General features: G+C 33.1%; 1 protein-coding gene across 1 annotated transcript in view; it reads right to left on the bottom strand.

The window, feature by feature from the left end:
* Positions 1-27,173, bottom strand: part of LOC126947194 (deleted in azoospermia protein 1-like) — a 59,019-nt gene that overhangs the window by 15,495 nt on the left and 16,351 nt on the right. The window contains exons 7-22 of the mRNA XM_050777921.1: positions 26,799-26,945; positions 26,436-26,527; positions 25,830-25,881; positions 25,327-25,390; positions 25,100-25,239; positions 14,724-14,870; positions 14,361-14,452; positions 13,750-13,801; positions 13,248-13,311; positions 13,021-13,160; positions 11,575-11,646; positions 9,085-9,156; positions 7,980-8,051; positions 5,556-5,627; positions 3,156-3,227; positions 730-801 (exon numbers count right to left, since the gene is read on the bottom strand). Of these exons, the coding sequence (XP_050633878.1) occupies positions 730-801; positions 3,156-3,227; positions 5,556-5,627; positions 7,980-8,051; positions 9,085-9,156; positions 11,575-11,646; positions 13,021-13,160; positions 13,248-13,311; positions 13,750-13,801; positions 14,361-14,452; positions 14,724-14,870; positions 25,100-25,239; positions 25,327-25,390; positions 25,830-25,881; positions 26,436-26,527; positions 26,799-26,945 (1,422 nt within the window). The remainder of the gene's footprint in view (positions 1-729; positions 802-3,155; positions 3,228-5,555; positions 5,628-7,979; positions 8,052-9,084; positions 9,157-11,574; positions 11,647-13,020; positions 13,161-13,247; positions 13,312-13,749; positions 13,802-14,360; positions 14,453-14,723; positions 14,871-25,099; positions 25,240-25,326; positions 25,391-25,829; positions 25,882-26,435; positions 26,528-26,798; positions 26,946-27,173) is intronic.

Below are 27,173 nucleotides of genomic sequence, written 5' to 3'. Positions count from 1 at the left end.
CCAAAACTATTCAAATATTCCTACACACTTTCAAAAACACATGAGAAACAAAATATTAAAGTACTTATCCTGCTATGTTCTTTTGTATTATAATAAAAGTAACAGAATGGAAAACGTAAGTACTTTATGTTTCTAGTCTCAGATGTTGTCATAATTTTTATGTATAAACCTTCGCCTTTTTCCAAATTTTCTGGAGCTGGCATTGTGCAAATCTCAAAGATACTATCTCTTTCAGTTTATTACCATAGATATAACTATGGGTCACAGATATAGTCATATATATGAAAAGGGATCCAGAGAACTACTATCGTGAAACAGCCAGCTAAAATAAAAATATAATTGGAATTCTGTGCTCTAAAAAGTGGATAATAATTTGATTTCACTCTACCTCCCTAAATAAATTTATGAAAATCAGTGTGGATGTTTCTTTCAGCTATTTGACAGCAAAGATGAAAACTACATTCTGAAATACAGAAGGGGACACCAAATCTCAGAAAACCGTTCTACAGAAATATTATTGCCAAGTATATTGCCGTCAAAATATTACTCCATTACTTCTAAATAATACAGAGGTCTTCCTTCTAGACTAATTCTAAGTGTTTTCTTAAATTTTAGGTACACTTCACTAGTTTAAAATGATCAACTATTCGGGCAATTTGTATAAACAAGTTAAAGGTCTCGATAATATGTGAAAGCAAAGGCAAAGCATTTCATTCCTTCTTACATTACCTGATAATTACATACAGGCAACTGATATCCAGTAGTGACCTGAACTGGTGAATTTGGATAAACAGGAAATGCCTGAAAATAAAGGGTACAGAAAAAAAGAAAATGGTAAACCATTTTTTAAAATTAGAAACAAACATCATTCTCAATATAACAAAAATATAAAAACATTTTAAATCTTATTTTTCTATTTAAAACAATGCAGAATTCTAAATGAATGACTGACTTTATGAAGAGAGAAATATTCTCTGTCAAATGCTACATTTTGGGTGTGAATGGGGAACAAATGACAAAAGAATTGACTATTTCACCAGGCAAAGCTTACCTTACTTACACTGTGTGCTTATTCACACCCGGAAGTTATTTCCTACACTGCTAATAAGGCTCCATTAAGACAGATTTCACTGTAAGTTAAATTAACACATTTGCTATTTCACTGTAAAAATACTTCTAGACTGTTTTGTATTAGACAATATTATAGGGTAATATGTAGCTGTACAGACGTATGGCTTCTTCTGTGATGTTATGGCTTTTCCTTTACTTCCTTGTGAAAAACTAAGTGCAGTATATAATCCAATAGTGGAAAAGAGAAAATACAATGTCTTACATGTTTCAATAACTACTTATTGTTTGAAAACATATAGGTAGCAGCATTCATGAATACACCCAGATTCAGAAACGGCTCACAATAAATGTTAGAACCAAGTAGGGCTTTTTTTTAAGCCATTGTTCAGAGAAAGTAAAAGAAGTAAAGGTATATCTACATGTTTCAAGTACATGGAAAAATGTAAACAAAGCAGAGCCACTGAAGAAACATTTCATGACTATTTTGTTACTTTATTTTCCATCAAAGAAAATATCTTTTAAACTAATATATAAATAAAATGAACTAAGAAGAATGCAGATGTTATTTATCACCAGTAAGTGACAGAGTGTGTCCAATCCTACTTTAAATATCAATGTAACCGAGATGAGAGACATTAGACGTCAGAAATTCACAGGATTTATATACATATAGTAAAATACATCAGAAATCTACCCATTCCAGAACCAGAATACATCCAGAAGTCACCATGTTATATGAGGAGGCATCTGGAAATCAATGCAAATAAAGAATAGCTATATGAACTGCTAAACTTAGAGAAGAATAAAGTAGATAGACACATAAGGAAAGCTGCTTTCATTCTCTTTAGCAACTGGTTATATGGGGAGGGGGGCGGAAAGTAGCTTGGGTGTTTTACAGGCAATACTCTTTCTTCTTCCTATTCTTATTTAAGAGTAATTAACAGCAAAACATGTCTGTTACTCTTCAACAAATTTTCTATTGCTGGTAAATCCAGATGCAGATTGTAGTCAGATACATGCTAATTCTAAAGCCACACTAACATTACCTTTCTTTGATTATATAGTCTATCCTTATGTGAATCAGCCATTAATAAGAACACAAAAAACTGAGAGAGAAAAAGGCACTGTTGCTACCATTAGAGTTTACAACTGGTTTAACAACAAAGTAAAAAAAAAAGAAAAGAAAATACTAATATAAAGAACCATTTGAAAATATTTATGTGCATATATGACTGTGAAAAAAATTCAAGAATGAACAGCAAGTATATGTGTGGCTATTTCACTTAACCTGAAAGACAACATAACCCCTTTGTTCCCCAACAGGCCACTATGGTGGCATCTTAAAAAAAAAAACAGGAAACCAAAACTAATAAAATATTCCCACACATTTTCAAAAACACATGAGAAACACAATATTAAAGTACTTATCCTGCTATGTCCTTCTGTATTATAATAAAGGTAACAGAATAGAAAATGTAAGTACTTTATGTTTCTAGTCTCAGACGTTGTCGTAACTTTTATGTATAAACCTTCACCTTTTTCCAAATTTTCTGGAGTTAGCATCATGGAAATCTCAAAGATACTATCTCTTTCAGTTTATTACCATAGATATAACTATGGGTCACAGATATAGTCATATATATGAAAAGGGATCCAGAGAACTACTATCGTGAAACAGCCAGCTAAAATAAAAACATAATTGGAATTGTGTGCTCTAAAAAGTAGGTAATAATTTGATTTCACTCTACCTCCCTAAATAAATTTATGAAAATCAGTGTGGATGTTTCTTTCAGCTATTTGACAACAAAGATAAAAACTACATTCTGAAATACAGAAGGGGACACCAAATCTCAGAAAACCATTCTACAGAAATGTTATTGCCAAGTATATTGCTGTCAAAATATTACTCCATTACTTCTAAATAATACAGAGGTCTTCATTCTAGACTGACTCTAAGTGTTTTCTTAAATTTTAGGTACACTTCACTAGTTTAAAATGACCAACTATTCGGGCAATTAATGTAAACAAGTTTAAAGGTCTCGATAATATGTGAAAGCAAATCATTTTACTCCTTCTTACATTACCTGATAATTATATACAGGCAACTGATATCCAGTAGTGACCTGAACTGGTGAATTTGGATAAACAGGAAATGCCTGAAAATAAAGAGCGCAGAAAAAAAGAAAATGGTAAACCATTTTTTAAAATTAGAAAGAAATATCATTCCCAATATAACAAAAATATAAAAACATTTTAAATATTTTTTCTATATAAAGGAATGCATAATTTTAAATGAATGGCTGACTTTATGAAAAAAGAAATATTCTCTGTCAAATGCTACATTTGGGGTGTGAAGGGGGAACAAAAGACAAAAGAATTGACTATTTCACCAGGCAAAGTTTACTTTACTTATATTGTGCACTTATTCACACCCGGAAGTTATTTCCTACACTGCTGATAAGGCTCCACTAACACAGATTTCACTCTAAGTTAAATGAATACATTTGCTATTTCCTCGTAAAAATCCTTCTAGCCTGTTTTGTTTTAGACAATATTATAGGGTAATATGTAGTTGTACAGATGTTATGGCTTCTTCTGTGATGTTATGGCTTTTCCTGTACTTCCTTCTGAAAAACTAAGTGCAGTATATAATCAAATACTGGAGAAGAGAAAATACAATGTCTTATATGTTTCAATAACTACTTATTGTTTGAAAACATATAGATAGCAGCATTCATGAATACACCCAGATTCAGAAATGGCTCACAGTAAATGTCACCAAGTAGGGCTTTTTTTACAGCCATTGTTCAGAGAAGGAAAAAGAAGAAGAGGTATACCCTACACATTTCAAGTACAGGGAAATATGTCAACAAAGGAGAGCCACTGAAGAAATATTTCATCGCTATTTTGTTACTTTATTTTCCATCAAAGAAAGTATCTTTTAAACTAAGACATCAATAAAATGAACTAAGAAGAATATAGACGTTATTCATCACCAATAAGTGATACAGTATTCAAATCTTACTTTAAATTTCAATGTAACCATGATCAGAGAGGATAGATGTCAGAAACTCTTGGGATTTATGTACATACAGTAAAACACCTCAGAAATCTACCTATTCCAGAACCAGAATACATCCAGAAGTCAGCATGTTATAAGAGAAGGCATGTGGAAATCACTGCAAATAAAGAATAGCTAGATAAACTGCTAAACTGAAAGCATCAAGTAGACACATAAAGAGAGCTGCTTTCTTTCTCTTTAGCAATTGGTTATATGGGGAGGAGGGTGGAAAGCAGCTTGGGTGTGTTAGAGGCAACACTCTTTCTTCTTCCTATTCCTATTTAAGAGTAATTAACAGCAAAACATTTCTGTTTCTCTTCAACAAATTTTCTATTGCTGGTAAAGCCAGATGCAGATTGTAGTCAGATACACGCTAATTCTAAAGCCACACTAACATTACCTTTCTTTGATTATACAGTCTATCATTATGTGGACCAGCCATTATTTAAGAACACAAAAAAAATGAGAGAGAAAAAGGCATTATTGCTCCCATTGCAGTTTATAATTGGGTTAACAAGAAAGTAAAAAAAAGTAAATAAAATATTAATATAAAGAACCATTTAAAAATATTTAAAGGCATATATGACTTGGAAAAATATCAAGAATGAACAGGAAGTATATGTGTGGCTATTTCACTTAACCTGAAGGACAACATACCCCTTTGTTCCCCAACAGGACACTATAGTGGCATCTTAAAAAAAAAACAGGAAACCAAAACTAATATTCCTACACATTTTCAAAAACACATGAGAAACACAATATTAAAGTATATATCCTGCTGTGTCCTTTTGTATTATAATAAAACAGAATGGAAAACGTAAGTACTTTATGTTTCTAGTCTCAGATGTTGTCGTAATTTTATGTATAAACCTTCACCTTTTTCCAAATTTTCTGGAGTTGGCATCGTGGAAATCTCAAAGATACTATCTCTTTCAGTTTATTACCATAGATGTAACTATAGGTCACAGATATAGTCATATATATGAAAAGGGATCCAGAGAACTACTATCGTGAAACAGCCAGCTAAAATAGAAATATAATTGGAATTCTGTGCTCTAAAATGTGGGTAATAATTTGATTTCACTCTACCTCCCTAAATAAATTTATGAAAATCAATGTGGTGTTTCTTTCAGCTATTTGACAGCAAAGATGAAAACTACATCCTGAAATACAGAAGGTGACACCAAATCTCAGAAAACTGTTCTACAGAAATGTTATTGCCAAGTATATTGCTGTAAAAATATTACTCCATTACTCCTAAATAATACAGAGGTCTTCATTCTAGATTGATTCTAAGTGTTTTCTTAAATTTTAGGTACACTTCACTAGTTTAAAATGACCAACTATTCGGGCAATTAATGTAAACAAGTTAAAGGCCTCGATAATATGTGAAAGCAAATCATTTTACGCCTTCTTACATTACCTGATAATTATATACAGGCAACTGATATCCAGTAGTGACCTGAACTGGTGAATTTGGATAAACAGGAAATGCCTGAGAAGAAAGGGTACAGAAAAAAAGAAAATGGTAAACCATTTTTTAAAATTAGAAAGAAATATCATTCCCAATATAACAAAAATATAAAAACATTTTAAATATTGTTTTTCTATATAAAACAATGCAGAATTCTAAATGAATGACTGACTTTATGAAGAGAGAAATATTCTCTGTCAAATGCTACATTTGAGGTGTGAAGGGGGAACAAATGACAAAAGAATTGACTATTTCACCAGGCAAAGTTTACCTTACTTATACTGTGCACTTATTCACACCCGGAAGTTATTTCCTACACTGCTGATAAGGCTCCACTAACACAGATTTCACTGTAAGTTAAATGAATACATTTGCTATTTCCTCGTAAAAATCCTTTAGACCGTTTTGTATTAGACAATATTATAGGGTAATATATAGTTGTACAGATGTTATGGCTTCTTCTTTGATGTTATGGCTTTTTCTGTACTTCATTCTAAAAACTAAGTGCAGTATATAATCCAACACTAGAGAAGAGAAAGTATAATGTCTTATATGTTTCAATAAGTAGCTATTGTTTGAAAATGTATAGGTAGCAGCATACACAAATATACCCAGATTCAGTAATGGCCCACAGTAAATATTAGAACCAAGTAGGGCATTTTTTTCTAGCCATTGTTCAGAAAGGAAAAACAAGAAGAAGTATACCCTACACATTTCAAGTACATGGAAATATGTCAATAAAGGAGAAATACTGAAGAACTATTTCACTACTATTTTGTTACTTTATTTTCCATCAAAGAAAGTATCTTTTAAACTAAGACATAAATAAAATGAACTAAGAAGAATATAGATTTTTTATCACCAATAAGTTATAGAGTATGTCAAATCCTACTTTTAGTATCAATGTAACCCTTATCAGAGACGTTAGATGCCAGAAACTCAGGGGATAGTAAAACACATCAGAAATCTACTTATTCCAGAACCAGAATACATCCAGAAGTCAGCAAGTTACATAAGGATGCATCTGGAAATCATTGCAAATAAAGAATAGCTAGACGAACTGCTAAACTTAGAGAAGAATAAATAGACAGATACATAAGGAGAGCTTTCATTCTCTTTAGCAACTGGTAATAGGGGGGCGGGGTGAAGAAGCTTGGGTGTTTTAGAGGCAATACTCTTTCTTCTTCCTATTCTTATTTAAGGGTAATTAACAGCATAACATTTGTTTCTCTTCAACAAATTTTCTATTGCTGGTAAAGCCAGATGCAGATTGTAGTCAGATACACGCTAATACTAAAGCCACACTAACACTACCTTTCTTTGATTATATAGTCTATCATTATGTGGACCAGCCATTGCTTAAGCACACAAATACCTGAGAAAAAACAGGCACTGTTGCTCCCACTGGAGTTTATAATTGGGTTAACAAGAAAGTAAAAAAAAAAAAAGTAACGAAACATTAATATAAGAACTATTTAAAAATATTTAAAGGCATATATGAGTTGGAAAAAAATCAAGAATGAACAGGAAGCATATGTTTGGCTATTTCACTTAACCTGAATGACAACATAACACCATTGTTCCCCTACAGGTCACTATGGTGGCATCTCAAAAAAAAAAAAAAAAAAAAAAAAAAAAAAAAAAAAAAAGAAACCAAAACTATTAAAATATTCCTAGACATTTTCAAAAATACACGAGAAATACAATATTGAAGTACTTATCCTGTTGTGTCCTTTTTTATTATCATAAAAATAACAGAATGGAAAACGTTAGTACTTGATGTTTCCAGTCTCCGATGTTATCATTATTTTATATATAAAACTTCACCTTTTCCAAATTTTCTAGAGTTGGCACTATGGAAATCTCAAAGATACTAGCTCTTAGAATTTATTACCATACATATAATTATAGGTCATTGATACAGTCCTGTCTCTGAAAAGATATCCAGAGAACTACTATCATGAAACAGTCAGCTAAAATAAAAATATAATTGGAATTCTGTACTCTAAAAACTGGGTAATAATTTGATTTCATTCTATCTCCCTAAAAAATTTATGAAAGTCAGTTTGGATGTTTCTTTCAGCTATTTGACAACAAAGATGAAAACTACATCCTGAAATACAGAAGGGGACACCAAACCTCAGAAAGCTGTTCTACAGAAACGTTATTGCCAAGTATATTGCTGTCAAAATATTACTCCATTACTCCTAAATAATACAGAGGTCTTCATTCTAGACTGATTCTAAGTGTTTTCTTAAATTTTAGGTACACTTCACTAGTTTAAAATGACCAACTATTCGGGCAATTAGTGTAAACACGTTAAAGGCCTTGATAATATGTGAAAGTAAATCATTTTACACCTTCTTACATTACCTGATAATTATATACAGGCAACTGATATCCAGTAGTGACCTGAACTGGTGAATTTGGATAAACAGGAAATGCCTGAAAATAAAGAGCACAGAAAAAAAGAAAATGGTAAACCATTTTTTAAAATTAGAAAGAAATATCATTCCCAATATAACAAAAATATAAAAACATTTTAAATATTGTTTTTCTATATAAAACAATGCAGAATTCTAAATGAATGACTGACTTTATGAAGAGAGAAATATTCTCTGTCAAATGCTACATTTGAGGTGTGAAGGGGGAACAAATGACAAAAGAATTGACTATTTCACCAGGCAAAGTTTACCTTACTTATACTGTGCACTTATTCACACCCAGAAGTTATTTCCTACACTGCTGATAAGGCTCCATTAACACAGATTTCACTGTAAGTTAAATGAATACATTTGCTATTTCCTCGTAAAAATCCTTCTAGCCTGTTTTGTATTAGACAATATTATAGAGTAATATGTAGTTGTACAGACGTTATGGCTTCTTCTGTGATGTTATGGCTTTTCCTGTACTTCCTTCTGAAAAGCTAAGTGCAGTATATAATCCAATACTAGAGAAGAGAAAGTATAATGTCTTATATGTTTCAGTAAGTAGCTATTGTTTGAAAACATATAGGTAGCAGCATACATGAATATACCCAGATTCAGAAATGGCCCACAGTAAATGTTAGAATCAAGTAGGATATTTTCTTCTAGCCATTGTTCAGAAAGGAAAAAGAAGAAGAGGTATACCCTACACATTTCAAGTACATGGGAATATGTCAATAAAGGAGAAATACTGAAGAACTATTTCACTACTATTTTGTTACTTTATTTTCCATCAAAGAAAATATCTTTTAAACTAAGACATAAATAAAAGGAACTAAGAAGAATATAGACATTTTTTATCACCAATAAAAGTACACCATTACTTCTAAATAATACAGAGGTCTTCATTCTAGACTAATTCTAAGTTTTTTCTTAAATTTTAGGTACACTTCACTAGCTTGAAATGACCAACTATTCAGGCAATTTGTATAAACAGGTTAAAGGCCTCGATAATACGTGAAAGCAAATCATTTTAGTCATTCTTACATTACCTGATAATTATGTACAGGCAACTGATACCCAGTAGTGACCTGAACTGTTGAATTTGGATAAATAGGAAATGCCTGAAAATAAAGGGTACAGAAAAAAGGAAAATGATAATCCAATTTTTAAAATTAGAAAGAAATATCATTCCCAATATAAAAAAAATAAAAACTTTTAAATATTGCTTTTCTATATAAAACTGCAGATTTCTAAATGAATGACTGACGTTATGAAGAAAGAATTATTCTCTGTCAAGTGCTACATTTTGGGTGTGAAGGGGGAACAAACGACAAAAGAATTGACTATTTCACCAGGCAAATTTTACCTTACTTATATTGTGTACTTAGGCCCACCCAGATGTTATGTCTTACACTGGTGATAAGGCTGCATTAAGACAGATTTCAATGTAAGTTAAAATAATACATTTTCTATTTCCCTGTAGAAACACTTCCAGACTGATTTGTATTTGACAATAAGGTAATATGGTAGTTTTACAGATGTTATGGATTTTTCTGTACTTCACATTGGAATAACTAATACAGTATATAATCCACAACTGGAAAAGCGACAGTATAATGACTGTTATGTTTCAATAAATACTTATTCTTTGAAAACATATAGATAGCAGCATACATGAACACACCCATATTGAAGTCATGGCTCACAGTAAATGCTAGTTAACAAGTCAGGATTTTTTCCAGCTATTCCCCAGAGAAGGAAAAAAAGAAGACAGGTATACCTTACATGTTTCAAGTACATGGAAAATGGCAACAAATGAGAGGCACTGAAGAACTATTTCACTATTTTGTTACTTTATTTTCCATTCAAGAAAAATGTGTCTTTTAAACACATAAATAGAACGAATGAAGAAGAAAATAAACATTATTTATCACCAATAAGTGAAGAGTATGTCAAATCCGACTTTAAATATCAAAGCAACCAGCATCAGAGAAATTACATGCCAGAAACTCACAAGATTTATAGGTAGAGTAAAACAGATCAGAAATCTACCCATTTCAGAACCAGAATATATCCAGAAGTTAGCAATTTATACGAGGAGGCAACTGGAAATCATTTCAAATAAAGAATAGTTAGATAAATTGCTAAACTCACAGAAGAAAAAAGTAGGCAGACACATAAGGAGAGCTCTTTTCACATATTTTAGAAACTAGTTAAATGGGGGAAAGCAGCTCAGGGGTTATAGCGGTAATACTCTTTTTAATCCTATCCTTATTTAAGAGCAATTAAGAGCAAAACATTTCTGTTTCTCTTTGTCAAATATTTTATGGCTGGTAAATCCAGATGCAGAGTCCAATCAGATACATGTTATTCTAAAGCAAAATTAATACTACCTTTCTTAGATAAAGCCACATTAGGATGATCTTTCTCAGATTAAATAGTCTATTAACAAGTAACTGAACACTTATCATTATGTGGATAAGCAATTGCTTAAGCATACAAAAACCTGAGAGACAATAAGGCACTGTTGCTCCCATGGGAGATTATAATTGGCTTAAAAAGAAAGTAACAAAATGTAACATAGTAATATAAAGAACCTTCTAAATTTTTTATAGGCATATATGACATGTAAAAATCAAGAAAGAAGAGGAAGTATATGTTTCCCTAATTTGCTTTACCAGCGGTACAACATAACTCCTTTGCTCCCCAAAAGGCCAGTGTAGTGGAATCTTTAAAAAAAAAAAAAAAAAAAAAAAAAAAAAAAAAAAAAAAAAAGTAACCAAAATTACTCAAATATTCCAACGCATTTTCAAAAACAAGAGATGCGTAATACTGAAGTATTTATCATGATGGTTCCTTTGTTATAATAAAATAAACAGAATAAACAGAATAAAATAAAATAAACAGAATAAAATAAACAGAATAAATAAAATAAACAGAATAGAAAAAAGACGTACTTTAGACGTACTTCCCTGAAGTTCTTGTTGTTACCTCTATACATATAACCTCATTTTTTTCCGAATTTTCTGGAGATGGCATTGTGGAACTCTCAGTGTTCCTTGAATTTATTACCAAAGATATGATTATGAGTCACAGATACAGTCATATAGTTGAAAAAAGACCCAGAGAACTACTACCGTGAAGTAGGCAAACTAAAATAAAATTATAATTGGAATTCTGTGCTACAAGAATTAGCTAATAATTTTATTTTACTCTATCTCCCTTAAAAACTGGAGAAAGTCACGATGAATATTTCAGCTCTTTAACAGCAAAGATAAAAAATACATGCTGAAACAAAGAAGGGAACACCAAATCTCAAAAAACTATTCAACAGGAAAGTTATTCCTAATTATATTGCTGTAAAAATATTATTTCATCACTTCTAAGTAATACAGAGGTCTTCATTACACTAAGTGTTTTCTTAAATTTTAGGTCCATTTTACTAGTTTAAAAAGAAAATTATTCAGGCAATTTGTATAAACAAGTTGAAGGCCTCAACAGTATCTGAAAGTAAATCATTTGACTTCCTAGTCAATTACCTGATAATTATATACAGCCAACTGATTCCCAGTGATGACTGCACCTGGTGGATTTGGACAAGTAGGATATGCCTGAAAATAAAGTTTACAAAAATAATGGATTAATATGGTAAAACATTTTTTTAAATTAGAATTATCATTCCCAATATAACAAAAATATGAAAAACTTTAAAATATTATTTTTCTATACACAGCAATACAGAATTCTAAATGAAGAACTGACTTTATTAAGAAAGAAATATTCTCTGTCAAGTGCCACCATTTAGGTGGCAAGGGGGAACAGACAAATGACAAAAGAAGTGATTATTTCACCAGGCAAAGTTTACCTTATTTATACTGTGTACATATGCCCACCCAGAAATTATTTCTTATACTGCTGCTAAGGCTCTATTAAGATAGATTTCAACCTATGTTAAATTAATACATTTACTATTTATTTGGCAAAATACTTCGACTGATTTGTAATTGCATAATATTATAGGGTAATATTGTAGTTCTTCTATAGATGTTATGGCTATCTCTGTACTTCATTTCCAAAAACTAAGGGCAGTATATAATCCACAACTGGAAAAGAGACAGTATAAAGTCTTCAATGTTTCAATAAATACTTACCAATTGAAAACATACAAGCAGCAGCATGCATGAATACACCCAGATTCAGTAATGGCTCACAATAAATGTCAGAAACAAGTAGACCTTTTTTTCCAGCCATTGTTCAGCGAAGGAAAAAGAAGAGGTATAACTCACACGTTTAAAATACATGGAAAATAAGAAACTGAAGAACTATTTCACTATTATTTGGTTACCTTATTTTCCATCAAAGAAAATGTCTTTTAACTAAGACATGAAAAAAATGGACTAAGAAGAAAATAAACATTATTGATCACCAAAAAGTGACATAGTATGTCAAATCCTACGGTAAATATCAAAGCAACCAGCATCAGAGATATTACATGCCAGAAATTCACAAGATTTACAGATAGACTAAAACAGATCAGAAATCTACCCCATTTCAGAACCAGAATATATCCAGAAGTCACCAATTTATATGAGGAGGCATCTGGAAATCACTGCAACTAAACAGTAGCTAGATTAACTGCTAAGCTTAGAGAAAAACAAACTAGGCAGACAAGTAAAGAGAGCTGTCTCCAAATACTTTAGGAAAAAGCTATATGGGGTGAAAACGGAAGACACAGGAAGAGATTTGTTCCTATATCTACAGAGGTCATTTCTAAGAGAAAGACTTACAAAGTATATTAAAGATTTTTAGCTCATATAACGAACGCTAAGAATAAGAAATTTCTAACAAGAGTAGTAAATTTCCCATCACCCAGAGTACTCAAACAGGGATTCTATTGCCACTTACTAGGGAAAGTGTAGATACAATTCCACAGAGGGTACAATGACTACGATAAACAAGAGAACAGGAACGTAAGCAGTTCTCACCTGAACATACTGAGTTACAGCATTCAGTGTTATTGGGGGCTGCAGGTAATTTTCAGCGTTTGGATTACTCCAGACATTCCGCAACTGTGGTGGAGGAGGAGGATTAAATACCAAAGGACGTGGCTGCACATGACGAGCACCTTATAAAAAGCAAGAATAAAAAGCATAGTTTTAGTTATTTGAAAAGCTACATGTGTCAAAAAACAACAATTTCTTTTCCTACTCACATAATTTTTGTTTCCTGATTGCAGGGCCCAGCTTCAGCTTTTTACCATGGAAATGTATCTGTGACTGAAAATAAAACAATAACAAAATGAGAATCAATTTTCAAGTCTTATTTCCAAGACCTGGGTAAATACCTAAAGACTTCTAAAGTTCCTATTAACAGAGAAGATCAGTGACAACTACACACCAAATTAAAGTTGGTCACCCTGAAGCTACTTTATTTACCCTTACTACTCTAATCAGTATCAAGAAGCATTAAGTGAAAGTCAATCAGAAACTTTTCATCACCCTATCTCCAACCCTTCCTGTCTGTAGTTCATGAACCTAGGTGACCAGTCAAAAATAAACAGGATCTAACAAGTTATGTGAGGTTACTCTAAGTTTCGGTTTTGAATAGAAAGTGTATCATATCATTCTCCAAATTTTACACAACACTGAGTATATCACTAAGTCTAAATGTCGTATCAATAAAATAAACAAGAGATTTTTTATTAGATTACTCACTTCTATTATCTTCTGGATATCCACGTCATTAAAAAAGGAAACAAATCCATAGCTATAAAGGCAGAGAAAAGGTGAAGTATAAAATAACTAGCATACAGTACATGGTCCAGAACTTCTACTATTCTATATACAGAAGGGATTATGACAAAAGATGAGTAATACACCATGGTAAGTATTTCTTAAGATGTACATGACAGATCCTCTACAAATACTACCTTTTCTTAAGCGGAACTATGTTAAAGTGTGCTAAGATTAGGGCAGTGTGAAAACTCTACTGATTAACAAAAAATTCATTATCTGTGAACCTGAATTTCACTTACTATCTAAGATAAGGTGGTTAAAATTTAAGATACTGTGCAGCGTATGATGAAAGCAATTATTTGAGAAAAATGATTAATTCATTTGTACAAAATAAAAATTGGGGATATTTAAAAACAAACAATAGAAAAATGATGAAATAAAAGAGCTGGCAATAACATGTTATCTCCTACATGAAAGAAATCAACAACGTAAAAAATTTCATTTACACCAGTGTCAGAATATCAGTTTTGAAGTCGTCTCTGATACCTGTAGGTGACTAGACTTCAGATATTTTTGATAAAATTACTCACCCTTTGGACACACCAGTTCGATCTGTGATTATCTTCACTTCTTTCACTGAACCGTATCTACCAAAGTAGCTTCTAATCTCAGTTTCATCCATCTATGGAAAAGAATTGAACTTTAAGAGTAAAAATAGAGCATTCAAAAATTTCACTTTCACCATAACTTCAATACCATAAGGCAAAAATTTCTCCGCACATTTATCCCCAAATGAGTGGCTCTTTTACAAAGATATTTTTAGTACCTATGGATCAAACATAAAACCAATTCTAAACCTCCATGAAATACAAAAAACATTAAATCAATAACAGGGCTCAAATCCCATTGTTCATAATGTATTTTAAGATAAAAATGAAGTATGAATACAATACCCTATCATCAATTCCACCAACAAAAACAGTGTTTGGCATGATTTTGCCTTCTGGTAAAACATGGCCGTGGCTAGCTGCAGCTGATGCAGACTGGGTGCTGGTCTCTCTGGAGATGGTTGAGTTTGGAGTCTCAGGATTTGCAGCAGACTGTAATTTGGAAAGTAGACATCATAATTACATACATAGGCAAAACCCAAACATGATGTGAAATACAATTTTTGTATTTTAAGTATAAAATATTTTATATAAATTACTTTCACTGTAAATTAGTCACCAGTGCCGTTTAGTTCAGGCTCCGGATTTAAACTAATCAGAGTACATCAGCATGGAATTTTAACCAAAGCATATAGCACTTTCTTAAACCCAGTGCCGCTCATCACCGAGTTTTGTACAATGCTGTGGAAGAATACTCATTTGGTATTTGTGAAAATACTATGTGAATTAGTTAAAATAACTAGAAAGTTCAGATTTTTAAAACTTAGTTACTAAAATCATCCTGTTCTGTAAACATAAACTACTTTCTACTTTACTGACTAGACTAAGGATAAATCTGAAAACAAAAAAGCCACACCGAAAAGAAAGTAAGCCTCAAAGTTTTAAACCAATTTGTCTTGCTTTGCCTTTTTCACCAAAATTAACATGAGTTCAAAATTAACATGAGTTTTTATAATGTTAACACTCCGTGTATTCGTATGCCTGCTTTACTTTGGAAATGGATCACAGAAACATTACTTGCTCAGATGTCACAGCTCCTTCTAAAAAAAGGATTATAATCCTCCTCCCTAACGCTAGGGTGTTCAAAAGCACCTTTGAAATCACATTTTTATTCCTAAGTAACACCAAATTGTCCAATGATAATTCTAATTTTCACAATGGACTGACAGATATAAATGATACCATCTTTATTTTCAGATAAAAAAACCACATACATATCACTCATTAATTTTCTAGGTTCTGATCACAGCTGTCTTTATACTTTCCACAGCAGACTCTAAGGTCAATGAAAAATTTTCTGAAGTAGTATTCATAAGTACTATACATGTTGGAGAAACAATATGGCATAGTGAAACAAAAATTAACTTAGCCAGGAGATCTAAGTTTATGTCCCTTACAGGTAAGTGGTTATAAGCCGCTGACTTGCCAGCTGTGTATCTCTGGGAAAACTGCTTTGAGAATGAAACGAGGTAACTTCTGTAAATTCATTTTGTACATATAAAGTGGTAAAAGTGGTATGTCAGTGTAGGTTAGTGTCCTGTTATTTGAATTTATTTTCAGTAGATTATTTTTCAAGTTTCTTTTTAGGCTTTACTATTTTAGCTGACTTATTTTGAAGAAATTTTAATTAAGAACTAATGGAAACATCAGGAAATTGTGACACATCATTAATTTAAAATCATTGGTGAAGTGCCTGTTGACTATAAAAAGTACAAAAGGCTGTAAAGAGTAAGTTATTACACATATACCTGTTTGAAAGAAAACAAAAGAAACTGTGTATCCTTTTAAAAAGCACAGTGATGTTACAGAAGTTAATAAGAAAGTAAGAGTTCCTGCTTTGTTAATTAGATGCTAGAAGTTACTGATTCTACGCAGCTTTACTACTGATGAAATCTAAGTTGTCAAATCAACGAAAGCCGAGTTTACTGCTTTTCTCTATTCTTTTGTGCTTGTACTTGCTATTTAGGGTTTGTAACTAATTCCTTATTCTTTCCTTTAATAGGGCCATTTCATGACAATGATGTGGAAGAAAAATTTAAAAAACGATTTCTAAAAATCTTCCTTTTCTAAAAACGTCTTACCTTACTGTTTTTCTAAATGGTATTAAGCTGCATTATTTTGGACTGCTGGGAACCTGATTAGATTTCCCTTCCCTACAATTCACCAATCTCTTTTCAGTTCATTCAGAAATCCCAAACAGAATAAAAAAAAAAAAAAAGAAATTCTGAAGTTCTTGTAGTTTCTTTTTCTCCTTTTCAATTCCCCCTTGATTTGTGGATGAACTTTGGATATGTTTGCCTTTGATAAACAAGCTAGGCCGGGCGCGGTGGCTCAAGCCTGTAATCCCAGCACTTTGGGAGGCCGAGATGGGCGGATCACGAGGTCAGGAGATCGAGACCATCCTGGTTAACACGGTGAAACCCCGTCTCTACTAAGAAATACAAAAAATAGCCGGGCGAGGTGGCAGCGCCTGTAGTCCCAGCTACTCGGGAGGCTGAGGCCGGAGAATGGCGTGAACCCGGGAGGCGGAGCTTGCAGTGAGCTGAGATCCGGCCACTGCACTCCAGACTGGGCTACAGAGCGAGACTCCATCTCAAAAAAAAAAAAAAAAACCAAGCTATATTACAGTATTGTCTCTGCACCATAGTGTCTGGATGTATTTTAATTGAGAAGTGTAACATCTGGCACAAAACTGTGTCAGATTATGAGAGGATATGGAAATGTACTGATTCTCAACTGCGGAAGATTTTTGAGTCCCAGGGGCAATTAGCGATGTTTAGAGATTGGCTGTCACAACTGAGATGTATTCCTGGAATCTGCTGGGCTGAAGGGCCAGGGATACTACTGCACATCCTATAACGTAAGGACAGCCTCCTACAATAAGGAATTATTTGGTCCAAAATTTGAAAAGGGTGTGGTTAAGAGACCTTGTGACAGTGCCACAGGAATTGAAGAGGAAAATTGTTGTTTGGGAAGGACCTGATTTCCACTGTTCAGTAAAGTAAATCTTTTCATGACCTAAGTTTCAGCTTCCTTGCTTGAAAATGAACGGTTGGGAAAAGATCTGGGGTCTCTTCTGATTCTCATACTCTACACAATTGTAAAATGGATACTGGAAACAACAGTGGTTTGGTAAAGAGGAAAAAGGGCATTTGATACTGTAAGAAATTTGACTTTAGCTTGGATCTTGCAAACTGGCTGCCTGCTTAACTGGAATGCTACACACAAAATTCACCGAATCACTTTAAAAGCACCATAACATTTTAAATTAAGGAAGTTACCATCATGTCCTAGTACTCAGCCAGCAGGCTGCACTCAAAGCTAGCAAAGTAAGCAATGTACTTCAATTTTTGCAATGTACTTCATTTTTACCATGGCTTGATTAGCATGAACTGTTCAATTCCTACTGTGCATGTATTAATACATACTTACATAATACACAATAAAAAATCTACAATCAATAGACTAGCTTTGGTTAGTTTTAAACTATGATCAAAAATATAAATGAATGCTTAGGAAAAGCAAAAGTTTCATTTTAAAGACAGTATTATCACAACCGTCAATAGCATCCTGAAAACAAACTGCATTAAAGAAATAATTCTCTTAATCATATCTTCAAGTAAGTTGGCAAATTTTGAAATGAGAAATGTTGGATTAGTAAACGGCGTGAGCTTCAAGACTATCACATACAGAACTCTCATTGCTCTTACAGCAAATATATTCCTTGTTATATGTGGACAACAAAGTGACAAAACGGCTAAAAGCTGGAAAAAAATTATCATTATTTAAACTCCTAGGATGTCAGCTCCTTTGCCAGTATTACCTAATTCAATTACTATGTGAACATGGAAGCGAACTGATATTTAGACAAACTGACCAGGAAAAAGTCTGTCATTAGTAGTCATCAAAGTTACACTCACAGCAACAGGAAGAGGAGCAAATAAAGAGAATGCTAAAGTTAAGAAAACATGATGTGAAAATCAGAATCAAAACTTTCTGTAAATCCAAAAGCAGATTCTCAGGGAGCGGGGGTGTGGAGGATGAAATTCAAGCAATAAACAATCCTGGCAAAACTAAGCAAGAAAAAGTAAGAAAGCAAAAGTATATACGAGACCTGCAAAATGGGTTGTGGCCACAGATAACAAAAGAATACTATGCATGAACTCTATATTCAAAGAGGAAGAAAGTATTTCTCAACACATTTTACAAAGCTAAAAGCATATAAGTAACAAAGCCTCATCCAGATGATCCATCCCTGCCCTCAACACAAATGCAAATTTCCAGCAGCACATAAAGAGTTTAAGTTTATATTGGGAATGCAAGAATACTCCATTCACAGGATACGTTACTTTATCACTGAGTATCATCTGATAAAATACAGCATTCATTTTTAAATTTTTTAAAAACCCAAGTGAAACAGAAATAGAGGAATCTTATTTTCTAGCAATCTAATTCTACCGTATCACGAAACTTGCAAGTGAAATAGTTGAGTCAACTCAACTGAAATTAGGAATAAGATAAGGGTACCAGGGTACCTCCTTATTACTATTACATATTTGTTCCACTATGTATGACAAAAGTCAATACTAATACAAAGTTTTATCAATAAAAACAAAATTAAAAAGGTGATTTAAAAAGCTAACAATCAATGGTCAACTTCACTGATAATTTTAAAAAGTGCACATCAACATAATGTAATATTTTCCAGCCATTAGGCTGACAATTTAATAAATCCTAATAACTTTCACTGGAATGGGTGTGGAAAAGACAGCACTCTAAACACCATCAGTGAGAAAATATTACTACATGATTTACCAAGAGTTCCATGGAAAAGGTATATTATAATTTGATAGGCAGGGATACTCACCAGTATAATAACGAGCAGAATTTGTTATAAAGTTGTCATAAAAGGGCAAAGTGCTTTCACCTAGCAATTCCACTCATAGCAATTAATCTCAAGTAATTCATAGGACAAGGGTGCCAACATATTTACACAAAGATATTCATAGCATTTGTTATTTTTTTTGAGACTGAGTCTCCCTTTGTTGCCTAGGCTGGAGTGCAGTGGCAGGATCTCAGCTCATGGCAATCTGCTTCCCAGGATCAAGTGATTCTGCTGCCTCAGCCCCCTGAGTAGCTGAATTACAAGTGTGCGCCACCACGCACCACCCCACTTGGCTAAGTACTGTAGCTTTCAGTAGACACAGAAAACAAAAATCATTCAACTATTGCTTCACGTTTGAAAAAACACATGAGACACACAGTATTTCTGAAGTACATACGCTGGCTCCTTTCATTTGTTATTACAATAAAAGAAACAGAACAGGAAAAAGAAGTACTTTAGGTTTCCAATCCCTAACGTTCTTGTTACTTCTATATGCAAAACCTCACCTCTTACCCAATTTTCTGGGGTTGGTATCGTGGAATCTCCAAGATATTTGTTATTTGAATTTATTACCATAGATACGATTATGGGTCATATATACAGTCATACCTATAAAAACAGACCCAGAGAACTACTACCATGAAGCAGCCAGCTAAAATAAAAATGTAATTCAAATTCTGTGCTCTAAAAATCAGGTAGTAATTTTATTTCACTCCGTCTCTCTAAAAAATTGATAAAAGTCAGTCTGGATGTTTTAGCTATTTGACAGCAAAGATGAAAATATACCATGCTACAATATAGAAGGGGACACCAAGTCTCAAAAAAACTATTCTATAGTAAAGTTATTGCTAAGAGCATTCCTGTCAAAATATTAGTCAATTACTTCTAAGTAATACAGAGGTCTTCATTCTAGACTAATTCTAAGTGTTTTCTTAAATTTTAGGTACCTTTCACTAGTTTAAAATAGCAAACTATTCAAGCAATTTGTATAAACAAAGGCCTCAATAATACCTGAAAGTAAATCATTTTACTCCCTCTTAAACTACCTGATAATTATATACAGGTAAATGGTATCTACTGATGACCTGAACTGCTGAATGTGGATAAGGAGGATATGCCTAAAAATAAAAGTTTTCCAGTAAGAACAAATGAATACAGTAAAATATTTTGTTAATTAGAAATACCATTCCCAAAATAAAAAAATATGAAAAACTTTAAAACATTGTTTTCTATATACAGCATTGCAGAATTCTAAAAATGAGTGACTGATTTTATGAAGAAAGAAATATTCTGTGAATTGCTACCCTTTGGGTGGGGAGGGGGAACAGACAAATGACAAAAGAGACTATTTCACCAGACAAGTTGTCCTTATTTATCCTGTGTACTTTTATGCCCATCCAGAAGTTATTTCTTATGCTGGTGATGAGCCTCTATTTAAGACAAATTTCAATGTAAGTCAAATTAACACATTTGCTATCTCTTGGTTAAAATATTTGTAAGGAGTTTTGTATTTGACAATACTATAGGGTAATATGAAGTTCTCTTACAAATATTATTATTTTTTCTGTACTTCACTTCAAAAAACTAAGGGGAGAATATACCTCAAAACTGGAAAAGAGACAGTATAATGTCTTCTATCTTTCAATAAATACTTACTGATTGAAAACGTATAGGCAGCAGCACACATGAACACATCCAGATTAAGTAATGGCTCACAGTAAATGTTAGAAACAAGGAAGGCTTTTTTTCTAGCCATCGTTCAGAGAAAAAAAAGAAGCAGAGATATACCCTACATGTTTAAAGTACACGGAAAATGTCAACAAATGGGAGACAGTGAAGAACTATTTCATTACTATTTTGTGACTTCATTTTCCATTGAAGAAAGTGTCTTTTAAACTAACACATAAATAAAACAAGCTAAAAAGAAAATAAACATTACTTATCACCAATAAGTGACATAAGTATGTCAAATCCTACTTTACATATCAAAGTGACCAGGATCAGAGAAATTAGAGGCCAGGAACTCACAGGATTTATAAATACAGTAAAACACATCAGAAATCTACCCATTCCACAACCAGAATATATCCAGAAGTCAGCAATCTATATGAGGAAGCATCTGGAAATCACTGCAAGAACAGAACAGCTGGATGTACTGCTAACCTTAGAGAAGAATAAACTAGACAGACACATGAAGACAGCTGCTTTCAAATATTTTCAGAACTAGTTCCTATGGGGGGAAAGCAGCTCAGGTGTTTTTAGAAGTAATACATTTTTCTTCCTGTCCTTATTTAAGAGTAATTAACAGCAAAACATTTCTGTTTCTCTTCAACAATTTTTTTTTTTTTTTTTTTTTTTTTTTACGGATGGTAAACCCAGAGACAGATTCCAGGAAGATACATGCTCATTTTAAGGTCATATTAATACCACCTTTCATGGCTTATATAGTCTATCAAGTAACTGAACTCTTATCATTATGTGGAACAGCCATTGCTTAAGCATGCAAAATCCTAAGAGAGAAAAAGGCACTGTTGCTCCCATAGGAGTTTATCATTGGGTGAAAACGAAAGTAACAGAACATACCACACTAATATAAAGAATGATTCAAAAATATTTATAGGCATATGTGACACAGAAAAAAATCCAGAAAAAACAGGGAGTGTATGTTTGGCACATTCACTTTACTGGAGGCATAGCATAACTCCTTTGCTCCCCAACAGGCCACTGTGGAAGCATCTTGAAAAAACAAAAAGGAAACCAAAATTATTCAGGTATTAGTTTTTCAATATCTACACATTTTCAAAAACACATGAGATAGACAATATTGAAGTACTTCTCATGATGGCTCTTTGGTTAATAAAAAAAAAAATATGTAAGAAAAAAGAAGTACTTTAGGTTTCTCATCCCTGAAATTCTTGTTGTTATTTCTACATATAAAACCTCCTCTCTTCCCTGAGTTTCTGCAGATGGCATTGTGGAACTCGCAAAGATATTAATTCTTTAATTTGTTACCAGAGATATGATTGTGGGCCATAGATACAGTCGTATCATTGGAAAGAGACCCAGAGAACTACTATCATGAAGCAGCAAGCTAAAATAAAAATACGATCAGAATTGTGTGCTCCAAGAATTGGGTAATGGTTTTAGTTCACTCCCTGTCTCTACAAAATTCATGAAAGTCAGTCTGGATGTTTTAGCTCTTTGACAGCAAAGATAAAAAAAAAAAAAAAAATACATGCTGAAAGAAAGAGGGGAACACCAAATCTCAGAAAACTGTTCTACAGAAAAGCTAATGCTAAGTATATTGTTGTAAAAATATTTATTTCATCACTTCTAAATAATACAGTGGACTTCATTACACTAATTCTAAGTGTTTTCTTAAATTTTAGGTACATTTCACTAGCTTAAAATGACGAATCATTCAAGCAATTTGTATAAGCAAGTTGAAGGCCTCAATAGTATCTGACAGTAAATCATTTTCCTCCTCCCTCTTCAATTGCCCGATAATTTTACACAGGCAACTGATATCCAGTGATGACCGCACCTGGTGAATTTGGATAAGTAGGCTATGCCTGAAAATAAAGTTGACAGAAAGAATGGGTTAATATGGTAAAACTTTTTAAAATTAGAAATAAATATCATTCCCAACATAACAAAAATATGAAAAGCTTTATCATTTTTCTAGGTAGAGCAATGCAGAATTCTAAATCAAGGACTGACTTTACGCAGGAAAAAATATTCTCGGTCAAATGCTACCCTTTGGGTCGGGAGGGAGAACAAATGACAAAAGAAGTGACTATTTCACCAGGCAAAGTTTACCTTATTTATACTGTGTACTTATGCCCACACAGAGGTTATTTCTTACACTGGTGATTAGGCTCCATTAGGATAGATTTCAACTTAAGCTGAATTAATACATTTGCTATTTCTTTGGCAAAATACTTCTAGATCTTGTGTATTTGACAATAGTATAGGGTAATATTGCAGTTCTTCTACAGATATTATGGCTTTCTCTGTACTTTATTACCAAAAACTAATGGCAGTAGATAATCCACAACTGGAAAAGACACAGTATAATGTCTTCTATTTTTCAATAAACACCTACTAATTGAAAACATACAGATAACAGCACACATGAATACACCCAGATTCAATAATGGCTCACAGTACATGTTAGAAACAAGTAGAGCTTTTTTTCTAGTCATTGTTCAGAGAAGGAAAAAGAAGAAGTGGTATACCCTACACGTTTCAAGTACATGGAAAATTTTCAACAAATGAGAGACTCCGAAAAACTATTTCACTACTATTTTGTTACCTTATTTTCCATCAATGAAAATATCTTTTAAACTAACGCATAAACAGAACGAAAGAAGAAGAAAATAAACGTTACTGATCACCAATGAGTGATAAAGTATGTCAAATCCTACTTTACATATCAAAGCAACCAGCATCAGAAAAATTACATGCCAGAAACTCATGAGATTTACCGAGAGAGTAAAATAGGTCAGAAATCTAACCATTTCAAAACCAGAATATATCCAGAGTCACCAATTTATATGAGAAGGCATCTGGAAATCACTGTAAGTACAGACTAGCTAGCTTAATTGCTAAACTTAGAAAACAATAAACTATGTAGACATATAAGGAGAGCTGCTTCCAAATTCTACTTTAGGTTTAGTTATATGGGGTGAAAAAGGAAGACATAAAAAGAGATTTGTTCATGTGTCTACAGAGGTCATTTCTAAGAGAACGACTTACAAAGCATATTGAAGGTTTTTAGCTCATATAACACACACTAAGAATAAGAAATTTTTGACCGGGCGCGGTGGCTCAAGCCTGTAATCCCAGCACTTCGGGAGGCCGAGACGGGCGGATCACGAGGTCAGGAGATCGAGACCATCCTGGCTAACACGGTGAAACCCCGTCTCTACTAAAAATACAAAAAAAAAAACTAGCCGGGGCGCGGTGGCGGGCGCCTGTAGTCCCAGCTACTCGGGAGGCTGAGGCAGGAGAATGGCGTAAACCCGGGAGGCGGAGCTTGCAGTGAGCTGAGATCCGGCCACTGCACTCCAGCCTGGGTGACAGAGCAAGACTCCGTCTCAAAAAAAAAAAAAAAAAAAAAAAAAAAAAAAAAAAAAAAAAAAAAAAAAAAAAAAGAAAATGTATTTTAAACTAACGCATAAATAGAATGAAGAAGAAAATAAACGTTACTGATCACCAATGAGTGAGAGTATGTCAAATCCTACTTTACATATCAAAGCAACCAGCATCAGAAAAATTACATGCCAGAAACTCATGAGATTTACCGAGAGAGTAAAATAGGTCAGAAATCTAACCATTTCAAAACCAGAATATATCCAGAAGTCACTAATGTATATGAGGAGGCATCTAGAAATCACTGTAAGTACAGACTAGCTAGATTAATTGCTAAACTTAGAGAACAATAAACTATGTAGACATATAAGGAGAGCTGCTTCCAAATTCTACTTTAGGTTTAGTTATATGGGGTGAAAAAGGAAGACATAAAAAGAGATTTATTCATGTGTCTACAGAGGTCATTTCTAAGAGAACGACTTACAAAGCATATTGAAGGTTTTTAGCTCATATAACACACACTAAGAATAAGAAATTTCTAACAACAGTAGTAAATTTACCATCACCCAGAGTACTCAAACAGGGATTCTACTGCCACTTACTAGGGAAAGTGTAGATACAATTCCACAGAGGGTACAATGACTACGATAAACAAGAGAACAGGAACGTAAGCAGTTCTCACCTGAACATACTGAGTTACAGGATTCAGCGTTATTGGGGGCTGCAGGTAATTTTCAGCGTTTGGATTACTCCAGACATTCTGAAACTGTGGTGGAGGAGGAGGATTAAATACCAAAGGACGTCGCTGCACATGACGAGCACCTTATAAAAAGCAAGAATAAAAAGCCTACTTTCAGTTATTTGAAAAGCTACACGTGTCAAAAAATAACAATTTCTTTTCCTACTCACATAATTTTTGTTTCCTGATTGCAGGGCCCAGCTTCAGCTTTTTACCATGGAAATGTATCTGTGACTGAAAATAAAACAGTAACAAAATGAGAATCAATTTTCAAGTCTTGACTTCCGAGACTTGGGTAAATACCTAAAGCCTTCCAAAGTTCCTATTATCAAAGAAGATCGGTGACAATTACACACCAAATTAAAGTTGGTCACCCTGAAGCTACCTTATTTACCCTTACTACTCTAATCAGTATCAACACGCATCAAGTGAAAGTCAATCAGAAACTTTTCATCACCCTATCTCCAACCCTTCTTGTCTGTAGTTCATGAACCTAGGTGACCAGTCAAAAATAAACAGGATCTAACAAGTTATGTGAGGTTACTCTAAGTTTCGGTTTTGAACAGAGAGTGTATCATATCGTTCTCCAATTTTACACAACACTGAGTATATCATTAAAACTAAATATCATATCAGTAAAATAAAAAAGAGATTTTCCTATTAGATTACTTACTTCTACTATCTTTTGGACATCCACGTCATTAAAAAAGGAAACAAATCCATAGCTATAAAGGCAGAGAAAAGGTGAAGTATAAATACACCATCATACAGTACACGATCCAGAACTTCTACTATTCCATATACATAAGGGATCATAACAAAAGATGAGTAATATACCACGATAAGTATTTGTTAAGATGTACATGACAGATCCTCTATAAATATTACTTTTTCTTAATTGGAACTACGTCAAAGTGTGCTAAGATTAGGGCAGTGTGAAAACTTCATTGATTAACAAAAAATTTATTATCTTTGAACATGAATTTCACTATCTAAGACAACGTGGTTAAAATTTAAGATACTGTGCAGCGTATGATGAAAGCAATTATTTGAAAAAACTGATTATACACTTGTATGAAATAAAAATTGGAGACATTTAAAAACAAACAATAGAAAAATGACAAAATAAAAGAGCTGGTAATAACATTTTATCCCCTACATGAAAGAAATTAACGAGGCAAAAAATTTCATTTACACAAGTTTCAGAGTATCAGTTTTGAAGTCCTCTCTGATACCTCTAGGTGACTAGACTTCAGATATTTTTGATAAAATTACTCACCCTTTGGACACACCAGTTCGATCTGTGATTATCTTCACTTTTTTCACTGAACCGTATCTACCAAAGTAGCTTCTAATCTCAGTTTCATCCATCTATGGAAAAGAATTGAACTTTAAGAGTAAAAATAGAGCATTCAAAAATTTCACTTTCACCATAACTTCAATACCATAAGGCAAAAATTTCTCCGCACATTTATCCCCAAATGAGTGGCTCTTTTACAAAGATATTTTTAGTACCTATGGATCAAACATAAAACCAATTCTAAACCTCCATGAAATACAAAAAACATTAAATCAATAACAGGGCTCAAATCCCATTGTTCATAATGTATTTTAAGATAAAAATGAAGTATGAATACAATACCCTATCATCAATTCCACCAACAAAAACAGTGTTTGGCATGATTTTGCCTTCTGGTAAAACATGGCCGTGGCTAGCTGCAGCTGATGCAGACTGGGTGCTGGTCTCTCTGGAGATGGTTGAGTTTGGAGTCTCAGGATTTGCAGCAGACTGTAATTTGGAAAGTAGACATCATAATTACATACATAGGCAAAACCCAAACATGATGTGAAATACAATTTTTGTATTTTAAGTATAAAATATTTTATATAAATTACTTTCACTGTAAATTAGTCACCAGTGCCGTTTAGTTCAGGCTCCGGATTTAAACTAATCAGAGTACATCAGCATGGAATTTTAACCAAAGCATATAGCACTTTCTTAAACCCAGTGCCGCTC

This window comes from Macaca thibetana, chromosome Y (genome assembly GCF_024542745.1).
Source record: "Macaca thibetana thibetana isolate TM-01 chromosome Y, ASM2454274v1, whole genome shotgun sequence".
In the NCBI taxonomy this organism is placed as follows: Eukaryota; Metazoa; Chordata; class Mammalia; order Primates; family Cercopithecidae; genus Macaca; species Macaca thibetana.
Note: the sequence above shows the minus strand (reverse complement) of the source record. Positions and strands in the feature narration are given on the sequence as shown.